Below are 23,644 nucleotides of genomic sequence, written 5' to 3'. Positions count from 1 at the left end.
AGGTTGATTCATGTAGAATCAATAATAGCAAACAATGGCCAATATCATAAAATGATATACATTGAAAAGAGTTCATGAACACACACAGCATAAATGAAGGGGATAATGATGAATAAACAGAGTTTATAGTTCTGAATAATCATGGGTCATCCACAGATGTATTCAATTTATTATCAATTCAGTTTGCAAACGATGGTTTGAGAAAACTGATTGGTGTTGGTACACTTTGCTTATGAATCAACACAAACTCCAATCCAAATAGAAGACTCAAAAGATACTGTAGTATTAAAAGGCCGAAGTGTTCTTTGTTGCTTTATTCATGCAGGAATCCAGCAAGCTACTTTTCATTCTTAATCCTTCCATTTCAGCATAGACCAGGGGTGTGAGTGGTCACAAATAAAAAGATCGGAAAAAAAGCTGAAGTGTTGAAAAAGTCTGAAATAGAAAGAGCTCCCATACTTTTTGTACAGAGGAAAGCAAAAAAATAACCTGAAATTAAGCTGAAAATTGAAAAAAAAATCTGAACTCTCACACCCCTGATAGACAAACAATGGGCAATGCATGAGAGCCAATGTGAAAAGATCCATATCACCTTTAAGCCCACACCACATGATCTGCTGCAATCCCATTGTTATGGCATTTTCCATGAATACTCCAACCCATAAATTTTATCTATTCATCTATTCATTTCGATCCTCCAGCAAAGCAGATTTCCAATTTTAGTATTCCTAATGTCATGCCAAACTTGAAAATCAAATAATTTTACTTCTTGAAATTAAAAAAAAAAAAATTTAATGCAAAATGAGATTTGTACGAAAATCGTGTAGTGTGAGGTAAACTTTACTGGGATTCCTGCTGAAATATGCTGCACAGACTTTTTGTACCATACCTAAAAAGCCAGAGTGTTCACACATTAAGAAACTCATGGCCTTTAAATAATAATAATAATAGCTAGTTTTTATATTGCGCTTTTTCCATAATAGTGCTTTAAAATTGGGAATATTGAATACATCTGCATGGAAGGGAACAAGAGGGAAGCAGGATGAGACTGAGTTTGTCTGTATGAACTCACCCCTTCTTTGAGGGCTTCACTGGTAGTTGGTTCCTATGGTAACAAGGGGAGGGGTGGAGGAAAAACAAGTGTGGATGTGTTTGTGTGCAAAATGCTATCAACACAACATGAAATGAACTCGATGTAAAAGCCTTATTCAATTAGCAAATTTTTTAGATGTAAATTTTGAGTTGGAACCCAAGAGAATAAATTATATAGTATCAAATTCTACTTAATTAGAGCATTGAGGATCAATGTATCACATAAACTGGGTTCTTTCAAAATGGAAGAACGACAGATTTTTCACTGTTTTTGTTAAACTATATATCTAACCATCATCACAATTTATTTGAACAAGAACAAATACTAAACAAATATTTTTGGCCCAAAGCAATCTTGAATTTTGGCATAAGAAGAAATTTTAAAAAGATGAACAGATATTCAACACATTCATGAGATTCATTCAAGAGAAACACAACACAATTTTAAAATCAACATCAACAAGTGTGCAAGTGTAGCATGCAAACTTGGATTTGGAAATAAATGAGTAAATGAATAAACAATTTACAACATAGGGATATCATAAATATAGGGATGCTACATCATAAGTAATAAATCCTGAAAATATCTTCCACCACATACAACAATTAAAATCGAGAAAATCAGTTCTATCCACATGAATTTCTCAGGAATCAGTATGTCATGGCAAGTATCATTATATGCAATACCAAAAATACAACTTTCAACAAATTATTGCTGAAAGAATCAAGAGTATGTTTAAAGCACATCTTTTTATGAATAAACAACAGTGAAATAATCATAACGAATCAGAGCATGCAAGAATAATTACCTTGTATTACCTACCACAGTGTTAACACAATAAAACAAAGAAACAGAAATTCTGCACTGTCTGAATGGATGGGTTAAAGTACTACAAAATGGCAATGGTACAGGAAAGGGTCATTTACCTTCTTCTTCTTCTTTTTCTTCATCTTTTTCATGGTGTCTTGATGTTGTCTGACCAGCTGGGTCAAGCTCTCGATGTACTGGTCAGTCTGGGTCAGCAGGTAGGCAAGACGCTTGTCTTTCTTCTCATCGATAAGCTTCCTGTACCCTTCTTCATCTTCCGCCTGTTGTCAGGAAAGAAAAAATAATTAGGGGGTTGATAATAAAGCGCTGCAATAATTTATGTTAAAACCGAGACTTGTATTTTTTTTTGCATTTAAATTTCCTAATTGAGAGCCATTTATGTTAAATACCAACAATCTGTCGTATCACACCAAGGGGAAGCATAATATCAAGAAGAAATAACATAAAATATTCTGTGATGTTTTAAGTATTGGTTTTATTTCTTTTAAATCATGCAAGTAAGTCCTTGTGGCAATTCCATCTCCTATAGGCCTATGTTTAAATTTCATTGTAGTGAAAACATCACAGAATATGATTAACAAATGTTGTACACTGAGTGTAGTTCAGCCATTTGGCTGCTATTTTCAGTATTTTATTGATATAACCATTGAATGAATGAATAAATAAACAAACAAATAAATAAAAAAATAAATGAATGAATGAATAAATAAATAAATTAAATAAATAAATTCAACCATCATCTGCAAGTAAATGGAGAGATTAATGCATCTACCTGTATGCAAAGTTTAGGGTTTGAAAATTATCTTACCATGAGACGACGCATACGTTCTTTCTCGATCCGCTCATTCTCCTTCTTCTGTTCTCGCTCCGTGTTGGCATGGTACATCATAACAGCCTTGTTACATTTAGATATCTTGGACTGTATGCCACGATGGAACTCACGGAAGTCCTTGGCGTGTTGGATCACACTGCTCAAATATTCCTGTCAAATCAGAGAAAGGATGGTTAATTTCCTTCTGCAAGAAATCTATCCTCGTTGTACTGCAATTGACCAAGAGAGGTGAATGGGTACCCGAAAGGATTTATTCCTTGAATGCTAAGCGCTCATGTGGCAGCGAAAATATAGCCATGATAATGATATAATACTATACACTATTGCTATTGCCAGCCTCCTCGCTGACAAAGCAAATGTGAAGTTGATTCCAAGTTGCAATGATGTAATATGCTGGGTGGGTGTTTCATAAAGCTGTTCGTAAGTACGCGCAACTATAAAAGCAACTTTACAAACAACATGTGATCCTCCCTTGTGGTTAAAGATACACACCAGATCTTATTGATGTTAATGTTAAAGGCTCACCAGTTGTTCGTAAAGTTGCTCATAACTTACAGCTTTATGAAACACCCATCAAGACAGATTACATTACATTTTGAGACTACGCCTCAAAATGCAATGGAAAAGTCGATCACCCTAGTTTTCTTACATTGTTGATTGCAGGAATAGACCTTATGCATTTGATATCACAGTCTCATAGCAATCTCCCTCCGAGGATATAGGAATACATGTAAGTGGAGTTGTCAGATATGCGCCAGCTGCAGATCATCAACACATACATGGCATAGGCTTTATCCTCTAAGGTGGCGGCTAAAAAACATCAATGCATAAGGTCTATCCTATCGGCATTCTCTTATAGCCGACTATACATGAAATATGCAACAGAAAATTTGACCTGTACTAGGTATACTCATGGTGCTTGGTTTGAAGTCAACACTCAAAACTAGAGGTTTGGATCGTTGAATTTTTAATGTTATGATTCCTTACATTTTTTTAAACCACTTAAAAGTTGAAATTTATGTAACATATGATTACAGTTGGACTGAGCGGTATACCGCAAGTTCAAGACAAGTCTTATCAACAGCCATTTGAATTTGAAGTCATCTATAATTTCCTATATCCTACAAACCTGATGTTTCTGTCTGCGCTTGCGTTCCAACTCCATCTTCTGTTGTCTCTCCAGCCTCTCTGTGATTCGGGCCTCTCTCAGGGTCTGTTTCTTGGAGCGCTTGTATGCCTTGATATTCAGGGCAGATTCCAGGGTGGTGTCCTTGCGCATGCAGGCGACCACGTCCTGGCGAAGCTGCTTCTGGAAGTTGAGGAGCCGGAGGGCTCGGAGCTCGATGGTGGCCTTCACACGGAGATCCTCGGGCAGATTGCCGGGAAGGGTTTGCAGCTCTTGGACACGGTAGGAAATGCGGGCAGCAACTCTGAAAGAAATTTACGGAGAGTTCCATTTCAATTCTTGCATGGAACCGCAATATTCTGTTGCCATACACACAAACGTTCTAATATATATCTAGAACAAAATCTGATACCATGAAAACAGAGCAAAGATAATCCAATTCAAAGATAAATTTGATAACATTACCACAATACAGCTTGGTGTCAAAACAGATATGCTGAGTTGCCAAATTCACACAATGTTCACTATAAAACATTAAGAACAAGAATAAAGGATGCACTGCTTCTAGCAATTATAATAAAAACAAAGAAATCATTCACAGCTTTACTAATGAAATGATAACCTCATCTCAAAGTATATTTAATACGTAAACATATTTTTTACTGGCAAAAGATTAGTATTTTATTCACAGGGGCTACTTTTCATAACCTACTGTATTTCCAAAATCTGCAAAATTGGATAAGTTTTAACATTGCAGTAAATGAAGACTTTCCCATGCTCTTTTCTTATATTTTAGGGATATTTTGAGCATTTCAGGGGAAAATTGCCCTGAGCCTCCGTGTAATTTTGTTCTTGATTTCTTATCACATTTAGCACTTTTTTTTTAAACATCACATTTTCTAAATTTTCAGCTGCTTCCAGTAAAATCTCACCGATTCTCTCTTTCCTGGAGGATCTCTACAGGATCCAACCCCTTGGGTTTGTTGACAGGCACCTGACGATTCTGCTTGGCCAGGAGCATCCCGACGGTGGTGATATTGGAATTGGGAGGAGGGAGTGGCTGCTGTGTTTGGGAGCTCCCACTGGACTGCTGTCCAGGGAATGACCCTGGAGCACCAGGGAAGGAACCTTGCTGCGACTGCTGCGGTTGTTGCTGCTGCTGCTGCATCTGATGAGGCATCCTGGGACTGGATAGCATGTCACTCATGTTTGACATGCCCTTGCGATGTTGGTTACCTGGTTGTTGCTGATTGCCCCAGTTGTGAGATGGCATGTGCATCTGGCCTTGCGGACCAGGCATAGGGCCTTGACCTCCTACATAATCCATAAAGAAACATTCTATATCTAATGTCCCAATTAGTTCATTAGTTTGTGCACTTTGTAAGGTTGTAGACACCATATTACATCGTAATATTGTCAATTGTAAAAACATCAAGCGTTTCTCAAATTCACTGTAAGTGCAACTTCTCCAACATCCAAAATCTCAAGAGTTTGAAAATAAAGTCATGTTACCCTGAAATATCCAAATACCTGGGTTAAAAATTGTTTAACTGGCCCTATTCAAATGTTTCAAGAAGCATTTAACGAAGTACAAAAATAAATCCTAGTCACTATGTGTAAAATTTAGCCTATTTTTTGTGCATGAGTTTCTCCTTGAATAGTTAAACACTTTTGTAGAGTTACAATAAGATATTCATGCTATTGTGATGGATGGTACTATGAATACCAACTTTTACTGGATAGTGAGGTTAATTAATCTGATATTATAATGTGATTATAATGAGATATTCAACAATTAAACAATACGAATACTGAAATAAAAGTAAATAAAATAATGTTAAATTTAAAGAAAACAATACAACTACTAATAGAAAAGTAACTATGAATTCATTATTGTTATTTTTTTTCATCTTACTCATTTGTGATTGATAGCCAGGCATCATGTTTGACGTGCGTCCCTGAATGGCCATTCGTAGATGGTCAGGCATGGGTTGGTTACGGGAGAGAAGCTTGTAGCCCATGATCTGTGCCTTCAGCTGCTGGAGCTGGACCGGTGTGAAGGGGCTAGGCCTGGACCGCTGGGGACCATGCTGCTGGTAGCCTGATGGAGGCATGTTACCAGAGCCCTCCATATAACCTACACAAACAGATAACAAATAATGAATGATTGAGGATGACATAGAGTCATGGGAGCTGGAAGTGGATGGCATCACAGGAAGTGGAAGACTGAAGAGTATGTGGCAAGACATAGGGTGAAGAAGAGAGCAGTAAGGTGGTTTGAATGAGGAGAATGCTGAAGACAAAATGATATAGGAGTGTCACCATCATGCAAAAGTCAGTAAATCTTTGTGAGAGGGAGAATACTGAATGAAACATATATTTTCATAGTGACATAAAAATATACTTATGCCCATGTCGGAGAAGCCACTGATTAAAAGCAGCTTCCTTATGCAGTCCTTCACGTTTATAATTTCGTGGAGCTCAATAAATCGCTCTCCTTATTTTTTTTTTGAGGAACTCAATTGAGCTCCTAAGAATCGCTCTCCTTGAGGAGCTCAAATCAATTCAATACAATACATGTATGATAAATTGTAGATATTTCATAACAGAAGCTATTAGGGCCTAATTAATCTGTGGTGAAACTAGGCCTGGGTCAATATGTTTAAAATATCGCGCTCCTGCTCATAAAAAAAAAATTGCTAAAATTTCGCACTTAACAGGTACTTATTATTATCCAAGCCATCAGATCGAGGCATGCCCGCACACAATTTATGCACTTTCTCCATTCCCTGGGAAGTATTCCAACAAGAGTTCCAAGACTCAAATTCTAGGTATTACTACAGTATAGGCTTTCATGAACTCACCATGATTTGTGAAATCTCTTATCAAATGTACTTGTATATGGATTGGGCAAAATGTTCAGATATGAAGTTTTAAAGAAATGGCATCATTTGTTTAGCAGAGTAGCTAATGATTTGCAAATTTCTTTCTTAAAAATCAGAGATCAGAATTGTCAATCCATGGAGAAAAAAAAATTGTCCCCGTATCACAAATAATAATATCAAAGTTTAAAGGCTGAATAATTCCTTCATACCAATGTGGATGAACAAAATTTTAAAATAAGTCATTGTGCTGGTGCCCTTTGGTAAAATACTAATCCTGATAAAATAAAATCCTTGGTCAGAACTTGGAGCCATCTATCCCATGGTTACTAACAAGCAAACATGTCCTCTCCTAGTAATCAGATAAAACAAACAGACAGTGAAGCTGAATGTGTGTTAAAAAAACTAGAGGTTATGTCTCCTGACTGTAGCTCAAAAGGTTCAGGTTCTATTCCCGCCAAGACACTAACATTCTTTGACAAGATGTTGGTCTGCATTTGCAACTCGACCAGAGTGAGGTAAAAGGGTACCAGGGAGCAATTCCTTGAAATACTAAAGGGCCTCATTGGCGGCTAAGCTGAAACCAGGGTAACAATTCATGCAGCACTAAGAAAAATCTGTAAGAAGTGCTATATAAATATTATACTTGCCTCCATTTCTTCCCGGTGGTCCACCCATATTGCCAGATGGTGGCATGTTGGGTTGCTGCATATGGGCATACTGCTTCGCTTTGTTAGCCATAGCTACAATCTGAGGGTAGCGAGGGTCATTCTGGAGTCCTTTCTCTTGCATTGTTTCCAGAGCCTGCACAAAAGATAGTAAACATGGTACAATAAAGATCTCTTCATTGATTTTCAGGTATATTTCTTCATATCTTCATATTTCATACTAAAAGTAACAAGCTTGAAGGACCTGTAAATGCCGATAAACCCCAAATCTGTCTGTCATGACTATCAAGCAAAAACTAAAGATCCCTACATAATATGTAATTCATGACAATGTTCCTTTGCCACCCTCATTTTTCTTCATTGAGAAAGAGCACAGAAATTAATGGTAAAAGTATAAAAGTAAGGAGGAAAGAAGTGAGAAAAACCAAACAACTCTTACTCTTTGCAGCATGGTATAGTTGTTGTTCGGGTTGAAGTTCTGATTAGGCATCATCTGTTGAGACTGTGGTCCATGTGGTCCTTGCCCTGGCCCAGAGTTCTGCATAGGGAAGTTCTGCACTGGGCTTGGACCTCGCTGCCCATGCTCTAGCTGGTTCTGCATAGGTCCATGACCAGGCATGTTCCCTTGGCTTGTGATGGGCTTGGAACCTTGGTGTTGTGGTCCAGAGTGTGGACCAGAAGGACCGGGTGGTGGTCCTCCTTGGTGAGGGACAGATGGTCCTCCTTGGTGAGGACCAGAATGCGATGTCGGAGCCTGATGAGGTGGACCTTGATGACCGCTGGTTGGATGTTGAGGTACCTGGTGTTGTTGCTGGCCCTGTTGGCCCTGCATGGGTGGTCCTTGATGGGGTGGCCCACCTTGGTGAGAGCCACCTTGGTGTGGGGGTACCTGATGAGAGCTAGGTCCCTGGTGAGGTGCACCTTGGTGTGGAGGGCCCTGATGTGGCGGGGGACCCTGATGGGATGATCCTTGATGGGGAGGGCCCTGGTGAGGCCCGCCTTGATGTGGTGGGCCTTGGTGTGGAGGGCCTTGATGCTGGGGACCTTGGTGTGGGGGACCTTGATGCGGGGGACCTTGATGCGGTGGACCTTGATGTGGCTGTCCCTGATGTGGTGGGCCTTGATGCATAGGTCCTTGGTGGGGTCCTCCTTGATGCATTTGGCCTTGGTGAGGTGGGACCTGGTGTGAGGGACCTTGGTACTGCTGTCCGGGCCCCATCATGCCATGTCCACCCATTGACCCACCTAAGACAGATAAAGCACAACACACGAATCATATCAGAAAAATTACATATTGATATATCACTGAAACCTCACAGTTGATTATTCTGGGCATGTTTAATACAACTAATGATATCAAATTCCTCTTTGACAATTACAGTGTTTCAGTAACTCATAGTGAGAGCTTAAACTTACCAAAAAGGGAAATTACTAAGCAATGATAAAACAAACATTCACAGAAATAAACACTGAGGGGGCATTTCATGAAACAAACAGTGAGCTATAGAAATCCTTGTATTTCATTGGCTGGGAGCAAATGACAAAATGCTTCTCAGGTAACAATCATAGATTTATCATCAAACATCAATGGAACAAATAATCCTTCCATCAATCCCATTAATAAATGGATACCAGGGTCAGAGAAGTTCATGAAACAAATTGTCAGCGATTCTCACTGGCTCTTGTTACAATCTACTACAAATCCTTGGACATGATTGGCTGTGACCCATTACAATCAGTGGAAATCACTGAGTGAACTTTCTGTGAAACTGGGAGGAGATGCCAGTATCACTGACCTGTATTCATTCCCTGTCCACCATGCTGACCACCATGTTGACCTCCGTACTGACCTCCCATGTAGCCCTGATTGGGAGGGGGCATTGGATTGTGACCAGGACGGGGACCTAGATGTAGAAGGGTATTATAATATAGGTGTATTATTTCAAGCATCACGACTGGCAAATACGCCTCACATGACATCCAACTTTTTTTGTGCATGCACGGCAGGTGCGCAAAGAAAATTGACATTGACATCAAGCAGACCAGTGCGGTAGAAGTCCCGGGAGAAGTCCAACAAAACTGTACTGTAACTTTTAAAGAATTTGTTTCTGTGTTGCTATTTTATAAACAAATAGTGCACTTACTCTGTCGTGCGTAAAAGTAAATGCAGAGAAAGCTTGGTTTCTTCAGATGGTGCACACTGGGCACTCGCCACCAGCGGCTCACGAGTGCAGTGCGGCACCTATCTAAAGAAACCTTGCATGCTCTGCATTTCCACTAACGCACTTGGCTGCATGCATTGTTTGCATACAGTATCACCAACCATAAGAAAATATGCATGTATTTAATGTTAAGGAGAACGAAACCCTTCAAACCAGCATAATTCATATAAGAGAAAATTCACAGAAACAGATCAATGAAAGTTTGAGGAAGATTAACAAGAAAGTTAATCTTTTCATATTGAGATCAGCAATGCATCCATTGGGAATGCAACTGATCTGTGATGTCACACATGTACAACCTTCCTATTACTTTAATACATGTATATTTCACTTCAATTTTCTCTTTTATCTAGTCTTCGCAAGTCCAAGTGTTAATTTTCTAACAGGACATGTTATAGAGGTTTTTCACAAAATTATATCATAAATGAATTGTTTGTTAATCATTAGAATGAGCAAAATAGAGATGTTTTGAGTATATTTTCAGTACAGAGTTTTCGCATTTACTACGGAAGCCGCTCTCTGCAATAACTATATCACTAATGCAATCTCTTGACTCTGGACAAAGACCTTTTTGCAATTGTTTATCCGGTGCAAATCATTGGATGATCTGATGTCCCGGTCCACCTACTTTCGACAAAATTACCGACGATGAAATTCTCATGAGTCAACGCTGATATATGAACACAATAAATTATTTCTATAGTTCAAGAGATTGTGATGCCAAGAACAAAAATGACATTAAAAAAATATTCCCTTTCAGAATATTACATCAACTCTATCCTCGTGGGTATTTCATACATGTAAAGCTGTTTGAAAGTAAAGAGCGATTTTATAAATGCCAAACCTTTCTCACACGCTAAATAACCAATGAACATTAAATGGTAAATATCAATACCACAAGAAAGGGTTATCAGTCATTCTTGAAGTCACTTTTAACTTAAAAACAGCTTTATGTAATGGCCTTCTGCAGTAAAAACTGGAAATACATCATTTGTACAAAAAATCATATAAAAAAACAAAGCTGGTGGGGATGTTTCACAGTTAAGTGTGATTTAATTCATGCTTCAATGCTGACGCGTACGTAATATGTAACATGCAATCTTATTGATTGGTACGCAGTAGTGCGCGTCCTCTTAGTATGATTTGACCAATGCTGTGATGTCTTTTATATTGTGCAAAACTGGTGACTTAAGTGTAACTCTAAGTCACAATTAACTCTTTGTGACACACCCCCTTGGTTGGTACAATGTAATGAAATACATGTAGCATCCAGGTGTTCAGACGAAATGTGAAGAGTGTAGATGTTTAAAAGACACTGAGGTCTGTCTTCATAAAGGTGGCTTTGAATCTGTGGTTTGAACCAATGGTTTACTCAAATTTCATACATTGATAATGCTGAATTCAGCACATATATGATGTGCGTTTTTATCTCAACATGCTATATTGAGGCTTGTTATTTAGGTACTAGCATTAATTTCTTAAGCCCACTGTCTTGAATTAATGAGTCCACAGATAATATCTATCAAATACATATTTTGCTCATTAACACGCTGTGTACATCTACACATTCCTTACTGGAGGCTTTCTCAGTCTATGCACTGAATTACATGTATAGATGAAATCTGCACGGGTCATGGTTTCAAACCACAGATTCAAAACCTCCTCCATGAATTCTGGCCAGGGTCTTCCCTGATGAATGATACAACAGTGATAACATACCCTGATTCATCATCTGCGACTGGTACGGTGGCATAGGTCCTGGACCAGAGGAAGGCACATGACCTCCCATGGATGGTGGTCCCTGTGGGGGCATCATATGCCCCTGACCCCCCTGCATGGGGCTCATCGATGGTGGCATCATATTATTATCTCCCATGGGGCCAGGCCCTTGCTGCATAGGACTGGGACTTGGTCCGGACATTCCTGGGCCTGGACTTGGCGTCATCATGGGGCTGTGGCTTGGCCCTCCCTGCATGGGACTAGGCATAGGTCCTCCTTGTGACTGCATACCAGGGCCTAGAAAAATGCAACAATTTCAAGAAAAGATCATTACACATAAACAACTTTAAAACAAAAAATTACAAATTCTTTTGTTTACATAACCAGTAGAACCTATTGGTTTCAGATTTTGGTGAAATTGTTTTTGTTCATAAGATTTTCATAAGATTTATTCACTTTTACTGTTGATCCCCATTTGCATAAAATGTTCTCATGTAATTTTGAAAATCATACTTCATCATCAATAATAACTCCACTAGGCCTGAGAGTAAAACTTTAACAATCGATTTAATCGATAAGGTTACCAACAATTGGCTACCGAATACTACATGTACATTTTACAATAATCAAATGTTCGGCAGACATGGTTACTGATTTGAGACATTTGATTATCAAGAGTATGTGGCTGTGATTTTTTACATTTGACAACCAAGTGCAAGATTTAATGAATTTCAAACATCAAGAACTATTTCAAGTCACGACAATGACCGTCATGATGGTGATCATCCATGATTCAGCTGTGTTGATTGTGCACAACATGTACTGTACTGGGACTTTCTACCTATGGTAGGTCATATAAATTAAATAGGTCAACATTCTGGAGATTTCTGATAATCCAGGAATCATGATAGTCCAGAGTATTTGATTGTTCACCCTGGCAAACAATCAAATGACAAAAAGAGCATTTGTCCCAGGTTTAGTATCCACAATTCAATTTGTATTGTTGTATTTGACTGTATTAGTTGAATGTCTTCATGGAGAATGAAATAAAACTTGGGACTTGAAATAAGGAAGTAAGAAACTGTTTATTAAACAATTTAAAAACAAAATAGACCTGAATACTGTCTTAAGGAGTCAAGAAATATTTCATTAATTTATACATGTTTGTAGTGTATTGTAAACCTGAACTTAACCTACAACTTCACATTGAAACCCTATACCTAAGTTGTCAGCCACAAACCAAAGCTACAATATAGTAGTTTTCATATGTAGTAATCCTGAGGATGTAAAAAAAATGGATAGAAATCAGTACCTGTTCCTCCTTGATCATATCCCTGCACTGGTCCTGTTCCTGATGGACCACTAGGTCCTGTTCCTGGGTGATTCATGTCAGAACTCATACTGTTGTCTTGTATCTGGTTTGGTGCAGGCATTGGGGCATCAGCCATTGCTCAGCCTAAACGATGGGTAATGAAATGTTATTAGTGGATTACAGAACTGACCAAAGGTATATATGGGGGTTTCCTACTTAAAAGTTTGATAAACAATCTTCAATTTATACCCATATTTAATGGCATAAGCGACAGTGGAAACTGGAAGTAAAGAATCATGAAGGCCTACATTCCAAATTGAGAATACACTTGGCTCATTAGTGTTCCCTTTGTAGCAGTCTTGATTAAGCCTGAGTCGAATCGATTTAAAAATCGGTGTTCGATCGATGTCATCGAACACCGGTGCAGATTTTGCAAAATCGGTGCATCGAAAAAAAAAAAAAAATACGTCGGCCGGCCGATTCGTTTGGTTTACACAATCAATCATCAAAATATCAGTAATGTCCAACTTTACTACTACTAACTTGATTTTTATTGCCCCCAAAATGAAACCGATTGAGTAATTATGATGCTATTCACCATTAATTTGAAGTTTATTTCGATCATAGTTCGAGTCTTACTCGTCTGCTCGTGCCGAGATAATTTATGCACGATGAATTCATGAATGGAAGTCATGGCCATCGATCGTGCATGCGCAGTACTGTTCTTTAATCAAACCAGAAAATGGCCGGAAATTGACGCGATCAACGTAAAATAAATCTTGCTTTCATGAACAATATAATATCATGACCATAGAACATTATTCAATCGTAATATTTAACAATAATTTGCATATGATAATCATTAATACGAATTTAGAGCTTGATGTGAAACGTTTGTATTTCATTACAATTTTCAATGGCGGACATCTCATGACGATCGACTTGACTTCGAGCTATAGTGCACTTGTCTAAAAAAATAATCATCACATCAGGATTGATTCTCGACCATTGTCTACATGCAAAAACTCTGTTCAAGTTCGTAATATCACCATATAATAACATTTTACATGAAAAAACAGAGAAAATTGCGTTTGATTTTTTTTCCCATCAATTTGAAGCTAGTTTGTGCCCAACTTTGGGCTCTGATTTCATGAATGGGAAAATATGTCATACATCATCGAACACGCATGCGCATTGTGCTTATATTCTCGGAGCTTGGAGGAGACGTCCAGAGATGGAATAACAATAGAAATAATCCGGCCAGTATTAATTCTTCCATATGAACATAACATACTTTGCTGACATCGTCAATATTCTTAGTATGACCATAAAATCTTGTTAAATCGTAATAATTTAGATGAATTTAGGGCTCGATTCGAAACATTTGTATTTATTTTGATCGCATGCTCAATTGCGTCTAAAAAACTGGATTGTCATTATCAGGATTAATTCTCGAACATCGTCATAACTCATATTCCACAATCTTTCCTCACAATCGTTATATCAGCATTGAATAGCAATTCAAATGACCATCCAGAGAAAATTACGTATTTATTCCCATAAATTTATTTGGAGCTCATTTTGGATCCAACTACACAATCTCAGGCAAGTTACAGCGCTCTCCGTTGATTGCACTTGTTTGCTGGCGCTGACGTCAAGCACGCCTGTCGTTTCGGGAGAGTGAGTGTACGGAGCTGCGGACGGGGCTGGTGAATGGACTGCGAATGCTAGTTGACCGAAAATCATTCGGATCGACTCTGCGTGATTCATGTCTTTATTATTGTTTCATTTTAAACTTATATGTTGTCATCTGCAAATATCATTGTTGAAGATATTTTGGGAAGAATTCTGCTTTGGTCCCCGGCCTTTTTTTGTGTGTTTTGTGATCATGGAAAATACAAACGAACTTTGCTGTCATCTGCTTGTGCAACGCTCACCCGGCCAACGCCAGCGCATACCGTCAGTGCGTAGTGCATATGCAAAGCGCATCGCATCGACGCAAAAACAAAAGACTAAATTTTCCCCGCCTTCAATCTTCGATGTTCGATCGAATTAGAGCTGTCGAACACCGGTTTTCAAAATAATCGATATGACTCAGGCTTAGTCTTGATCACTGGTAAAATGCAGATAAAAAATGATAGCATTTCTAAAGATTTGAGTGCAATAAAATGAAGAAAAGTGATGATAAAAAAAATATCAAAATTATTGATAGTAATAATCAAAATTGGAATTTGCACAGCAGATTCTCACCAACTAAGCAATTATTTGGGGGATTAGAGCACGATTTAAATAGCCAAGTTTGATCAGAGTGTAAAACTTTATAGTCCAATATTTGGGGGAAATAACTTGCTTCTGGTAGTTAGTAAATAATTTCCATTTACTTTCTTTTGCAAATCTTTATTTATGACATGTTAATAATAAACATTTTGACCAAAATAATAGACTTTTATTTGATTCAATGATTTTATTTTTTGGGGTCCCATAATGTTAAGCAAGGCTCGACATTAGCGGTGGCCCGGTGGCCCGGGGCCACCAAAAATTCATCTCGGGCAACCATTATTGAAAAAATGTTAAGTTTTGGTGGCCCGAATCGGGCAACCAATAATTTTCAAAGTAGCGCAATTTTTCTCCCGATTTTGCATGCATTTATCAACCTTCTACAGTTAAAATTGCAAGCCAATTCATCATGCGCCTTTTTTGTTAATCTACACACAAATACACACACACAAAGAGTGCATAGTCATGACAGTATGTAGGCCTACCGCTAGCATACAGTACCTATTATTCAGCCGGCCGCGCCGGCTGTCTGGCTGAGCTTTGCATGCATGAAACCAATGCAGCTAGCTAGCTGTGCACGAGCAGACTATTCAGACCCAGGGAGCTGCGATACGAAATGTTACTGCTAAGAAATCTTCCCCAGAACTTTGGAAATCTACGTCAAAGTCACATTTTACACCAATGAAATGCCCTTCTACAGTCCATATTACAATATGATAATCATTAATACGAATTTAGAGCTTGATGTGAAACGTTTGTATTTCATTACAATTTTCAATGGCGGACATCTCATGACGATCGACTTGACTTCGAGCTATAGTGCACTTGTCTAAAAAAATAATCATCACATCAGGATTGATTCTCGACCATTGTGCAAAAACTCTGTTCAAGTTCGTAATATCACCATATAATAACATTTTACATGAAAAAACAGAGAAAATTGCGTTTGATTTTTTTTCCCATCAATTTGAAGCTAGTTTGTGCCCAACTTTGGGCTCTGATTTCATGAATGGGAAAATATGTCATACGTCATCGAACACGCATGCGCATTGTGCTTATTTTCTCGGAGCTTGGAGGAGACGTCCAGAGATGGAATAACAATAGAAATAATCCGGCCAGTATTAATTCTTCCATATGAACATAACATACTTTGCTGACATCGTCAATATTCTTAGTATGACCATAAAATCTTGTTAAATCGTAATAATTTAGATGAATTTAGGGCTCGATTCGAAACATTCGTATTTATTTTGATCGCATGCTCAATTGCGTCTAAAAAACTGGATTGTCATTATCAGGATTAATTCTCGAACATCGTCATAACTCATATTCCACAATCTTTCCTCACAATCGTTATATCAGCATTGAATAGCAATTCAAATGACCATCCAGAGAAAATTACGTATTTATTCCCATAAATTTATTTGGAGCTCATTTTGGATCCAACTACACAATCTCAGGCAAGTTACAGCGCTCTCCGTTGATTGCACTTGTTTGCTGGCGCTGACGTCAAGCACGCCTGTCGTTTCGGGAGAGTGAGTGTACGGAGCTGCGGACGGGGCTGGTGAATGGACTGCGAATGCTAGTTGACCGAAAATCATTCGGATCGACTCTGCGTGATTCATGTCTTTATTATTGTTTCATTTTAAACTTATATGTTGTCATCTGCAAATATCATTGTTGAAGATATTTTGGGAAGAATTCTGCTTTGGTCCCCGGCCTTTTTTTGTGTGTTTTGTGATCATGGAAAATACAAACGAACTTTGCTGTCATCTGCTTGTGCAACGCTCACCCGGCCAACGCCAGCGCATACCGTCAGTGCGTAGTGCATATGCAAAGCGCATCGCATCGACGCAAAAACAAAAGACTAAATTTTCCCCGCCTTCAATATTCGATGCATCGATGTTCGATCGAATTAGAGCTGTCGAACACCGGTTTTCAAAATAATCGATATGACTCAGGCTTAGTCTTGATCACTGGTAAAATGCAGATAAAAAATGATAGCATTTCTAAAGATTTGAGTGCAATAAAATGAAGAAAAGTGATGATAAAAAAAATATCAAAATTAATGATAGTAATAATCAAAATTGGAATTTGCACAGCAGATTCTCACCAACTAAGCAATTATTTGGGGGATTAGAGCGCGATTTAAATAGCCAAGTTTGATCAGAGTGTAAAACTTTATAGTCCAATATTTGGGGGAAATAACTTGCTTCTGGTAGTTAGTAAATAATTTCCATTTACTTTCTTTTGCAATCTTTATTTATGACATGTTAATAATCAACATTTTGACCAAAATAATAGACTTTTATTTGATTCAATGATTTTATTTTTTGGGGTCCCATAATGTTAAGTGTCCGATACGTGCATTGTACATGTAAGGTCCCCTGCACACACGCATATCTGCATGACTCTAGTAAAATGCATCGACCACAAAATTTACACTTGCAATGCATAGACGGTTATTTATTCATTGAATAATCTGACTCAAAATGGTGGAAAAATACTGAATTTCAGGCATTTCATGTGACATCCTCAAAATGCAGCCTTTCACATCAAAATCCCAGAATCATGTGTGAAGTGAATGGTTGCAGAGACATGGAGTACCACAACTACAACCTTTTCCTTCAATCTGGAATGACTGGCCCAGGAACTTTTGAAGAAAATTTTACATTTCTCCCAAATTTTTATGAGATCTTTGCACACTTACTTATAAGAACATAAAGAACATTATCAACTGAAATTTTCTGTGGAATAGAATAGGTGTCACTTTATAGGGGGAATATAAAACTCATGCAACAAAATGACCTTACAATTCATTTATAACAACTCATCTTACATGTACATTTCACAAAGTTTCACTTTTTTTCCACACTTCTATCAGTTTCAAATTTGTGATATAGAGCCAGTATCGATTTCCTCACACATATTAATTCACTGCCGATTCCAACATCTCAAACACAAATTGGGCATGCGCGGAAATCACAGCTCAATTCATGAATATCCATGGGTAGGACTATAGATCAAGATCTGATGCAAATGCACATGCGTGCATTCGGAACTTGTCGGATTGATTGGCCAGGATATTGAAAATTCTAATCGGAAAGCCTTCATGAAAGCCTAACTCAACGAACGTACAGGGCAGCAACACATGGCTGCCAGTTTTTCCTCTTTGACAGAAAAATAAAAAAAATACGGAACAAATCATTGGTAACATATACGCAGATACGCGTATGCGCAGACAAAGGAGACTGCGCAGACTCGGGGGGACTTGCCATACCAATTTTGCCTGTCAATTATGTCTGCCAAACTAGCGTACCATGTCACAATTCATAATGCACCAGGCTAAAAGTGAAAAATTACACACAACTAGGGTGACCAGATCGTCCCGTATTTTGCTCCTTAGTCCCGGCAAACCCTTCCCCGGACGCCAATTTGTCCCGTATTTCTGAATACACGTATTGAACAAAATACAGTTAATACATTTAAAAGTGACAAATTTTCATCAAATAACCAACAGATGACGAAGCAGAGACGACAAATCAATAACTAAACTTTTGCAAGTTCTGTGGGGATTTTCTTGCTAGCGCAATACATGTACATTGCAAACAAACTGGCCTCCTGCCTGTGTTCGGCAGGCTACTAGCTACGCATTTAGAATCGGAGCAGATTCTCAATGGTGCAAACTACAAACTATGACATGATAAACAATTTTTCACCAAAATCATCACAAATCAGCAGGAAATTTGTATAATTATATCATGGATTCTCAGATTACTGATTTGGAGATGTAATCGGAGGAACAAGTTATTGAGTTTTCATTTACGAGATCCAGTTGTTTCAGCTTTCGTTTTGAGTCTCGTTGTTAGGGACAGTTATTTTCCGTTTCAGAAAATCATAAATTTTGTTTCAGCATGTCAGAAAACGGAAATTCTGTTTCCCCATAGACTTTGTGTACACGGAAAATTGGCAATTCCGTTTACCATTCAGTAGCAATATATCACTCGTGCTCGTCAAAATTTGTATCCCCCACTGTACCAACAAAGCAGAAGAATCCGCTCTAATCAGATCTATGCGGGTACACAAAATATTTTTACAAACACATCTTACATTATTACATCCTTACCTTTCACATTATTAGCATTATTTTTTTGTTAACTTAAATTTTATCGATAATTTTGTGGGTTTTTGGACATCGTTTTGACCAGTCAACGATTTTAGCCTATCTGCCATTTGGATTTCAAGACCAGAATATTGTGCTGTAACATCTTGAAACGTAGAGGGCAGCAACACACGACCGTGTTGTTTGCATGTGAATATTTTTGATACAGCCGACCCAGCCGCCGGCCAAGACCCGGGTATGATCGAGAGTGATGGAGTCAAGAGCCGTCACGATGTGTGAATTGTCATACTTTGTAGTGAAGTGAGATCGTGTTTTGTGGCCATTTAATATCCGTATTTTGTTGAGACTTTGGAGTAATTACTGCCGCTGTTCTGTGTATTCTGAGGAAAAATATGTTTTCCGTGTTTCTCCATTTGAAATGCCACTTTCCGTTTCAAAAGGCAATTTCCATGAATTCCGTCCCTAATTCTGTCCCTACGTTGTGTACATGTATGATGCCGCGATGTTTCATCTAATATTTAAGTTGACAATGTTTCACTTAGAAATTTCATTCATTTCTAAAACATTTTAGTTTTTTTAATTTTAAAAACATGTTTAAAAAACACCAAATATCATTATGATTTTTGTTAGATGATTGGATTGTTTTTGTTCGCTAGAAGTTTTAACTTTTTTCTCTTTCTTTCTTTCCTATCCTTCTTTCTTCATCCTTGTTCTTTTCTGTTCCATCTCTCTTTATTTCCTATCTTTCTTTCCTGATCAATCCTCTCTTTTCATTTTCTTCTTTCCTTTTTTCTCTTACATGTACCTGCCTTCTTTAATTTCCTTCAATCTTCATGCTTTCTTTCCTTAAACTTTTCTTTGCTTCCTTCTCCCTTCCTCTCCTTTTTTCATTTTGTTCTTTCTCTCTTTCCATTATTTTCTTCATTTTTACTCTCTCCTCCCTCTATTTCCTCCTTTCTTTCATTCTTTATTTTTCCTTCTAATTCTTTATTCTTCCTTCTAATTCTTTATTCTTCCTTTTCCTCACTCCCTTCCTTTTTCCTCCTTTCTTTGTTTCTTTCTTTCAAATGAAGGAAACATTTTTCTTTTCTTCCTTCTTTCTTTCCTCCTCAATTTTTCTTACTTTCTTTTTTTTTCCTTTCTCTCCTTTATTTTGTCTTTTGCATCCTTCTTTTATTCTAACTTTAACTTAGTTTTTTTTTTTTCAATTTAAGTTCTTCCTTCATTTTTTTCTTTCTTCTCAAATTTTCTTTTGTCTTTTCTTTTTCGGTCACCCTCCCTTCCAATTCTTAATTTTTCACAAGTCTAACACTGTGAAGCCTTCTTTGTTGATCTTTTTTGTCGATTATCCCGTAGGCCCATTTCATTTTGTGAAATCTGGTCACCCTACACACAAAAATCATGTCATCATACAATCACGCAATTTGCCAATGCACAAGCCAAGCTCTCGATCGGTTCCTCGTCATACAAAATTACATGTACCGTACCGTACCGTAACGGTACACGACTCTAGTCTTGCCTGGCCCTTGGCCTGGACCATTTTCGAACAAGCACCACGAAAGATCCTTGTACAACACATCCACAAAATGTCTTAATTTGAATTCAAGAATAAACATAGCTATTTATCAGGTGATTTAGATATGAACAAACTCTCTCTTACCGATGAAAATCGACTTTTAGCTTTCGGCGACCCACTTTTATCGCACACAATACTCCGCAACAAGCCTTTTGTTCAGTGTATTCAGGAAAACTGAAGAAGCGCAGCATATATGCAGCGCATTTCGGTCGGTAATTTCCGGAAATAATCGGAATTGTGATTTTCTTGCCCATCTGATGATCTGTTGAAAAAGATTTTTATTGATTGTTCTGTACAAGAAAATCCAACGTAAAGTTAATTCCACTATCCGAAAACTTTTAAAAGAAGATGATATTATTGAAGACGAAAAAGAAATTTTACAAAATATTAAACACTTTTACAGGCAGCTGTATACAAAACAAAACGTTAACATAACAGATGAGAATGCAAATAATTTTTTGAAAATAAGAGGACACAAACTCTCTGAATTTTCATCCAAATCATGTGAAGGACTCCTCACTGAACATGAGTGTAAGAAAGTATTGACGGATATGAAATGTGGAAAGTCCCCGGGGAATGATGGACTCTCCAAGGAATTTTATATTACTTTTTGGGACATTGTCAAGGATCCCTTACTTGTTTCTTTGAATTTTTCTTTTCAAGAAAATGAATTATCAGCAAGTCAAAAGCAAAGTGTCATATCTTTAATTTGTAAACCAAATAAAGACAAACGTCTACTAGAGAGTTACAGACCTATATCGTTGATAAATGTGGACGCAAAAATATGTTCAAAAGCATTAGCCAATAGGATAATCGATGTTTTAGATGAAATAATTGACAAAGACCAATTTGCATTCCTCCGCGGAAGAGCAATAGGGGAAGCTATCCGAAACGTACATGACGTATATCATTTTCTTAGGGCGGAACAGATAGCAGGATTCATTGCTTCAGTAGATTTTAAGAAAGCGTTTGACTCGCTAGACCACGACTATTTATTTGAATGTTTAGATTCGTTTGGTTTTGGCGCATCGTTTATTAAATGGGTTAAAACCCTTTATAAAAATTTAGAAGGTTGTGTTCTGAATAATGGTAAATCTACTGGATACTTTCAAATTACGAGAGGGGTAAGACAGGGGATCCTCTCTCCCCTTATTTATTTATAATATCTCTAGAAACACTTGCTATACGTATTAGAAATTCAATTGATATACGAGGTATATCAGTTGGTACCAGTGAATTAAAACTGTCTTTATACGCAGACGATTTTTGCTCATTTTGTTCAGATGTAAATTCTCTTAACTCATTATTTGATATTATGCAACAGTTTGAGAAGTGTTCAAGTTTAACAATTAATTTAAATAAGACAGAAATTTTAAAGATTGGTAATGTATCGAATGCAGTTTTCAGACATAATTTCAATTGGTTGGTACTTTTGTGGGTACTGGATCAGATACTGCGCAAGTTAAAAAAGCAGAAGAAATATCATCAATACAAGTTACTTTAAACATGTGGAAAATGAGAAGCCTAACTTTATTCGGTAAAATTCAAATAATTAAATCATTTGGAATATCCAAATTCATTTATTTATTTTCATCCACTCTTTTACCCGATTGGTTTCTTAAAAAGTTAGAGAGAGTGTTTTTCAGTTTTATTTGGAATGGACCCGACAAAATTAAAAGAAACGTCATGATCCAGGATCTATCAAACGGAGGAATTAAGATGGTAGATGTGTATTCGGCTGTTAAAGCCCAGCAGTTATTTTGGATAGAGAGAATTAAACATGCGGATAAACAAGGATGGTTTCAAATTCTTCAATATTACCTTAAAAAGAACGGGGGATTGTTTGTATTCAACTGTAACTATGGTCTTAAAATGTTGAACTTTGATATTCCTCAGTTTTATAAAAATATTTTACAATGTTGGGATTCTCTTAATGTGAGAAACAGAGAAGATAATACGAAGTTCCAGATCATCTGGAACAATAAACAACTGAAAGTTACTCGAGATATAATCTTCTTTCGAAAATTGTTTTTAAAAAGAATTGTGTTTTTTAATGACATCCTTACTGAAGGATGTACTTTAAGACGATTGGATGAAATGAAAAGGTTATTTGATTTAAATGCCAACGATTACTTTCGATTAGAAGGAGTGTATTCTGCTCTTTTAAAGACAAAATTTTCTAAGATCATATACGGACTCATTTAAGAATGCTGCTATATCAAATATTATCCTTCCTGTTGAGTTGGTACAGCTAAACAAAATAAAAAGTAAACAATTTTATGATCTGTTAGTAGCAGAAAAATATGAGCGTCATGTAAGTACGTTTAGACTTCAAAACAGATATCATGTTTCACATAAAGAATATTAGCTCGTTCACTATTCTATTGAACACTATTGATGTAAAATACAGAGAATTTCAGTTCAAAGTATTGAACGATATTTTAAACTTGAACTATAAGTTGTATAAAATGAAAGTCATTACTTCACCTTTATGTTCTTTCTGTAATGCAGAAATTGAAACGATCGAACATTTATTTTGGAATTGCCCATTTACACAGTTATTTTGGAATCAGCTAGGAAAAGAACTCACTATGTTTGATTTTTCATTAACCGAAAAAAGTGTAATACTCGGTATTTTGTCAATAAAATGTCTTCTTTTTAATCATGTTTTAGTTATTGCAAAGAAATCAATTTATCTAAGTAGATGTAAATCATGTAAACCAACACTACAGTTTCTGATTGTGTTGATTTGTTAACTCGATCGTATAAAATGGAAAAGAATATAGCAATTCGAAATAACAAAATGAGTGTCCACGAACGCAGGTGGCGAGACATGGTACAGTGGCGGTACAGTGGTTATCCACTTATGTTATGTAACTGTTATGTAATTTCTTATAATGTATCATTTGTATTTGTTCAACTGTATTGAATGAATGTACCTTGATGTGACCAATAAAACATCATTTAAATACAAAAAAAAGAAAAT

General features: G+C 37.2%; 1 protein-coding gene across 2 annotated transcripts in view; it reads right to left on the bottom strand.

Annotated features, from left to right (window-relative positions):
* LOC121424001 (transcription activator BRG1-like) overlaps positions 1-20,848 on the bottom strand; it is a 44,633-nt gene extending 23,785 nt beyond the window's left edge. The window contains exons 1-12 of one of the 2 annotated variants that reach the window (XM_041619561.1): positions 20,743-20,848; positions 12,683-12,826; positions 11,371-11,667; positions 9,226-9,333; positions 7,869-8,674; positions 7,412-7,565; positions 5,795-6,016; positions 4,812-5,193; positions 3,883-4,183; positions 2,730-2,903; positions 2,020-2,181; positions 1,073-1,105 (exon numbers count right to left, since the gene is read on the bottom strand). In XM_041619561.1, the coding sequence (XP_041475495.1) occupies positions 1,073-1,105; positions 2,020-2,181; positions 2,730-2,903; positions 3,883-4,183; positions 4,812-5,193; positions 5,795-6,016; positions 7,412-7,565; positions 7,869-8,674; positions 9,226-9,333; positions 11,371-11,667; positions 12,683-12,818 (2,775 nt within the window). In that variant the 5' untranslated portion in view covers positions 12,819-12,826; positions 20,743-20,848. The remainder of the gene's footprint in view (positions 1-1,072; positions 1,106-2,019; positions 2,182-2,729; positions 2,904-3,882; positions 4,184-4,811; positions 5,194-5,794; positions 6,017-7,411; positions 7,566-7,868; positions 8,675-9,225; positions 9,334-11,370; positions 11,668-12,682; positions 12,827-20,742) is intronic. The other variant, XM_041619562.1, reaches the window with a different exon arrangement.
* Between the last annotated feature and the right edge of the window lie 2,796 nt (positions 20,849-23,644).

Source organism: Lytechinus variegatus, chromosome 11, assembly GCF_018143015.1.
Source record: "Lytechinus variegatus isolate NC3 chromosome 11, Lvar_3.0, whole genome shotgun sequence".
In the NCBI taxonomy this organism is placed as follows: Eukaryota; Metazoa; Echinodermata; class Echinoidea; order Temnopleuroida; family Toxopneustidae; genus Lytechinus; species Lytechinus variegatus.
The sequence above is the reverse complement of the archived record's forward strand: the minus strand, read 5'-3'. Positions and strand labels throughout refer to the sequence as shown.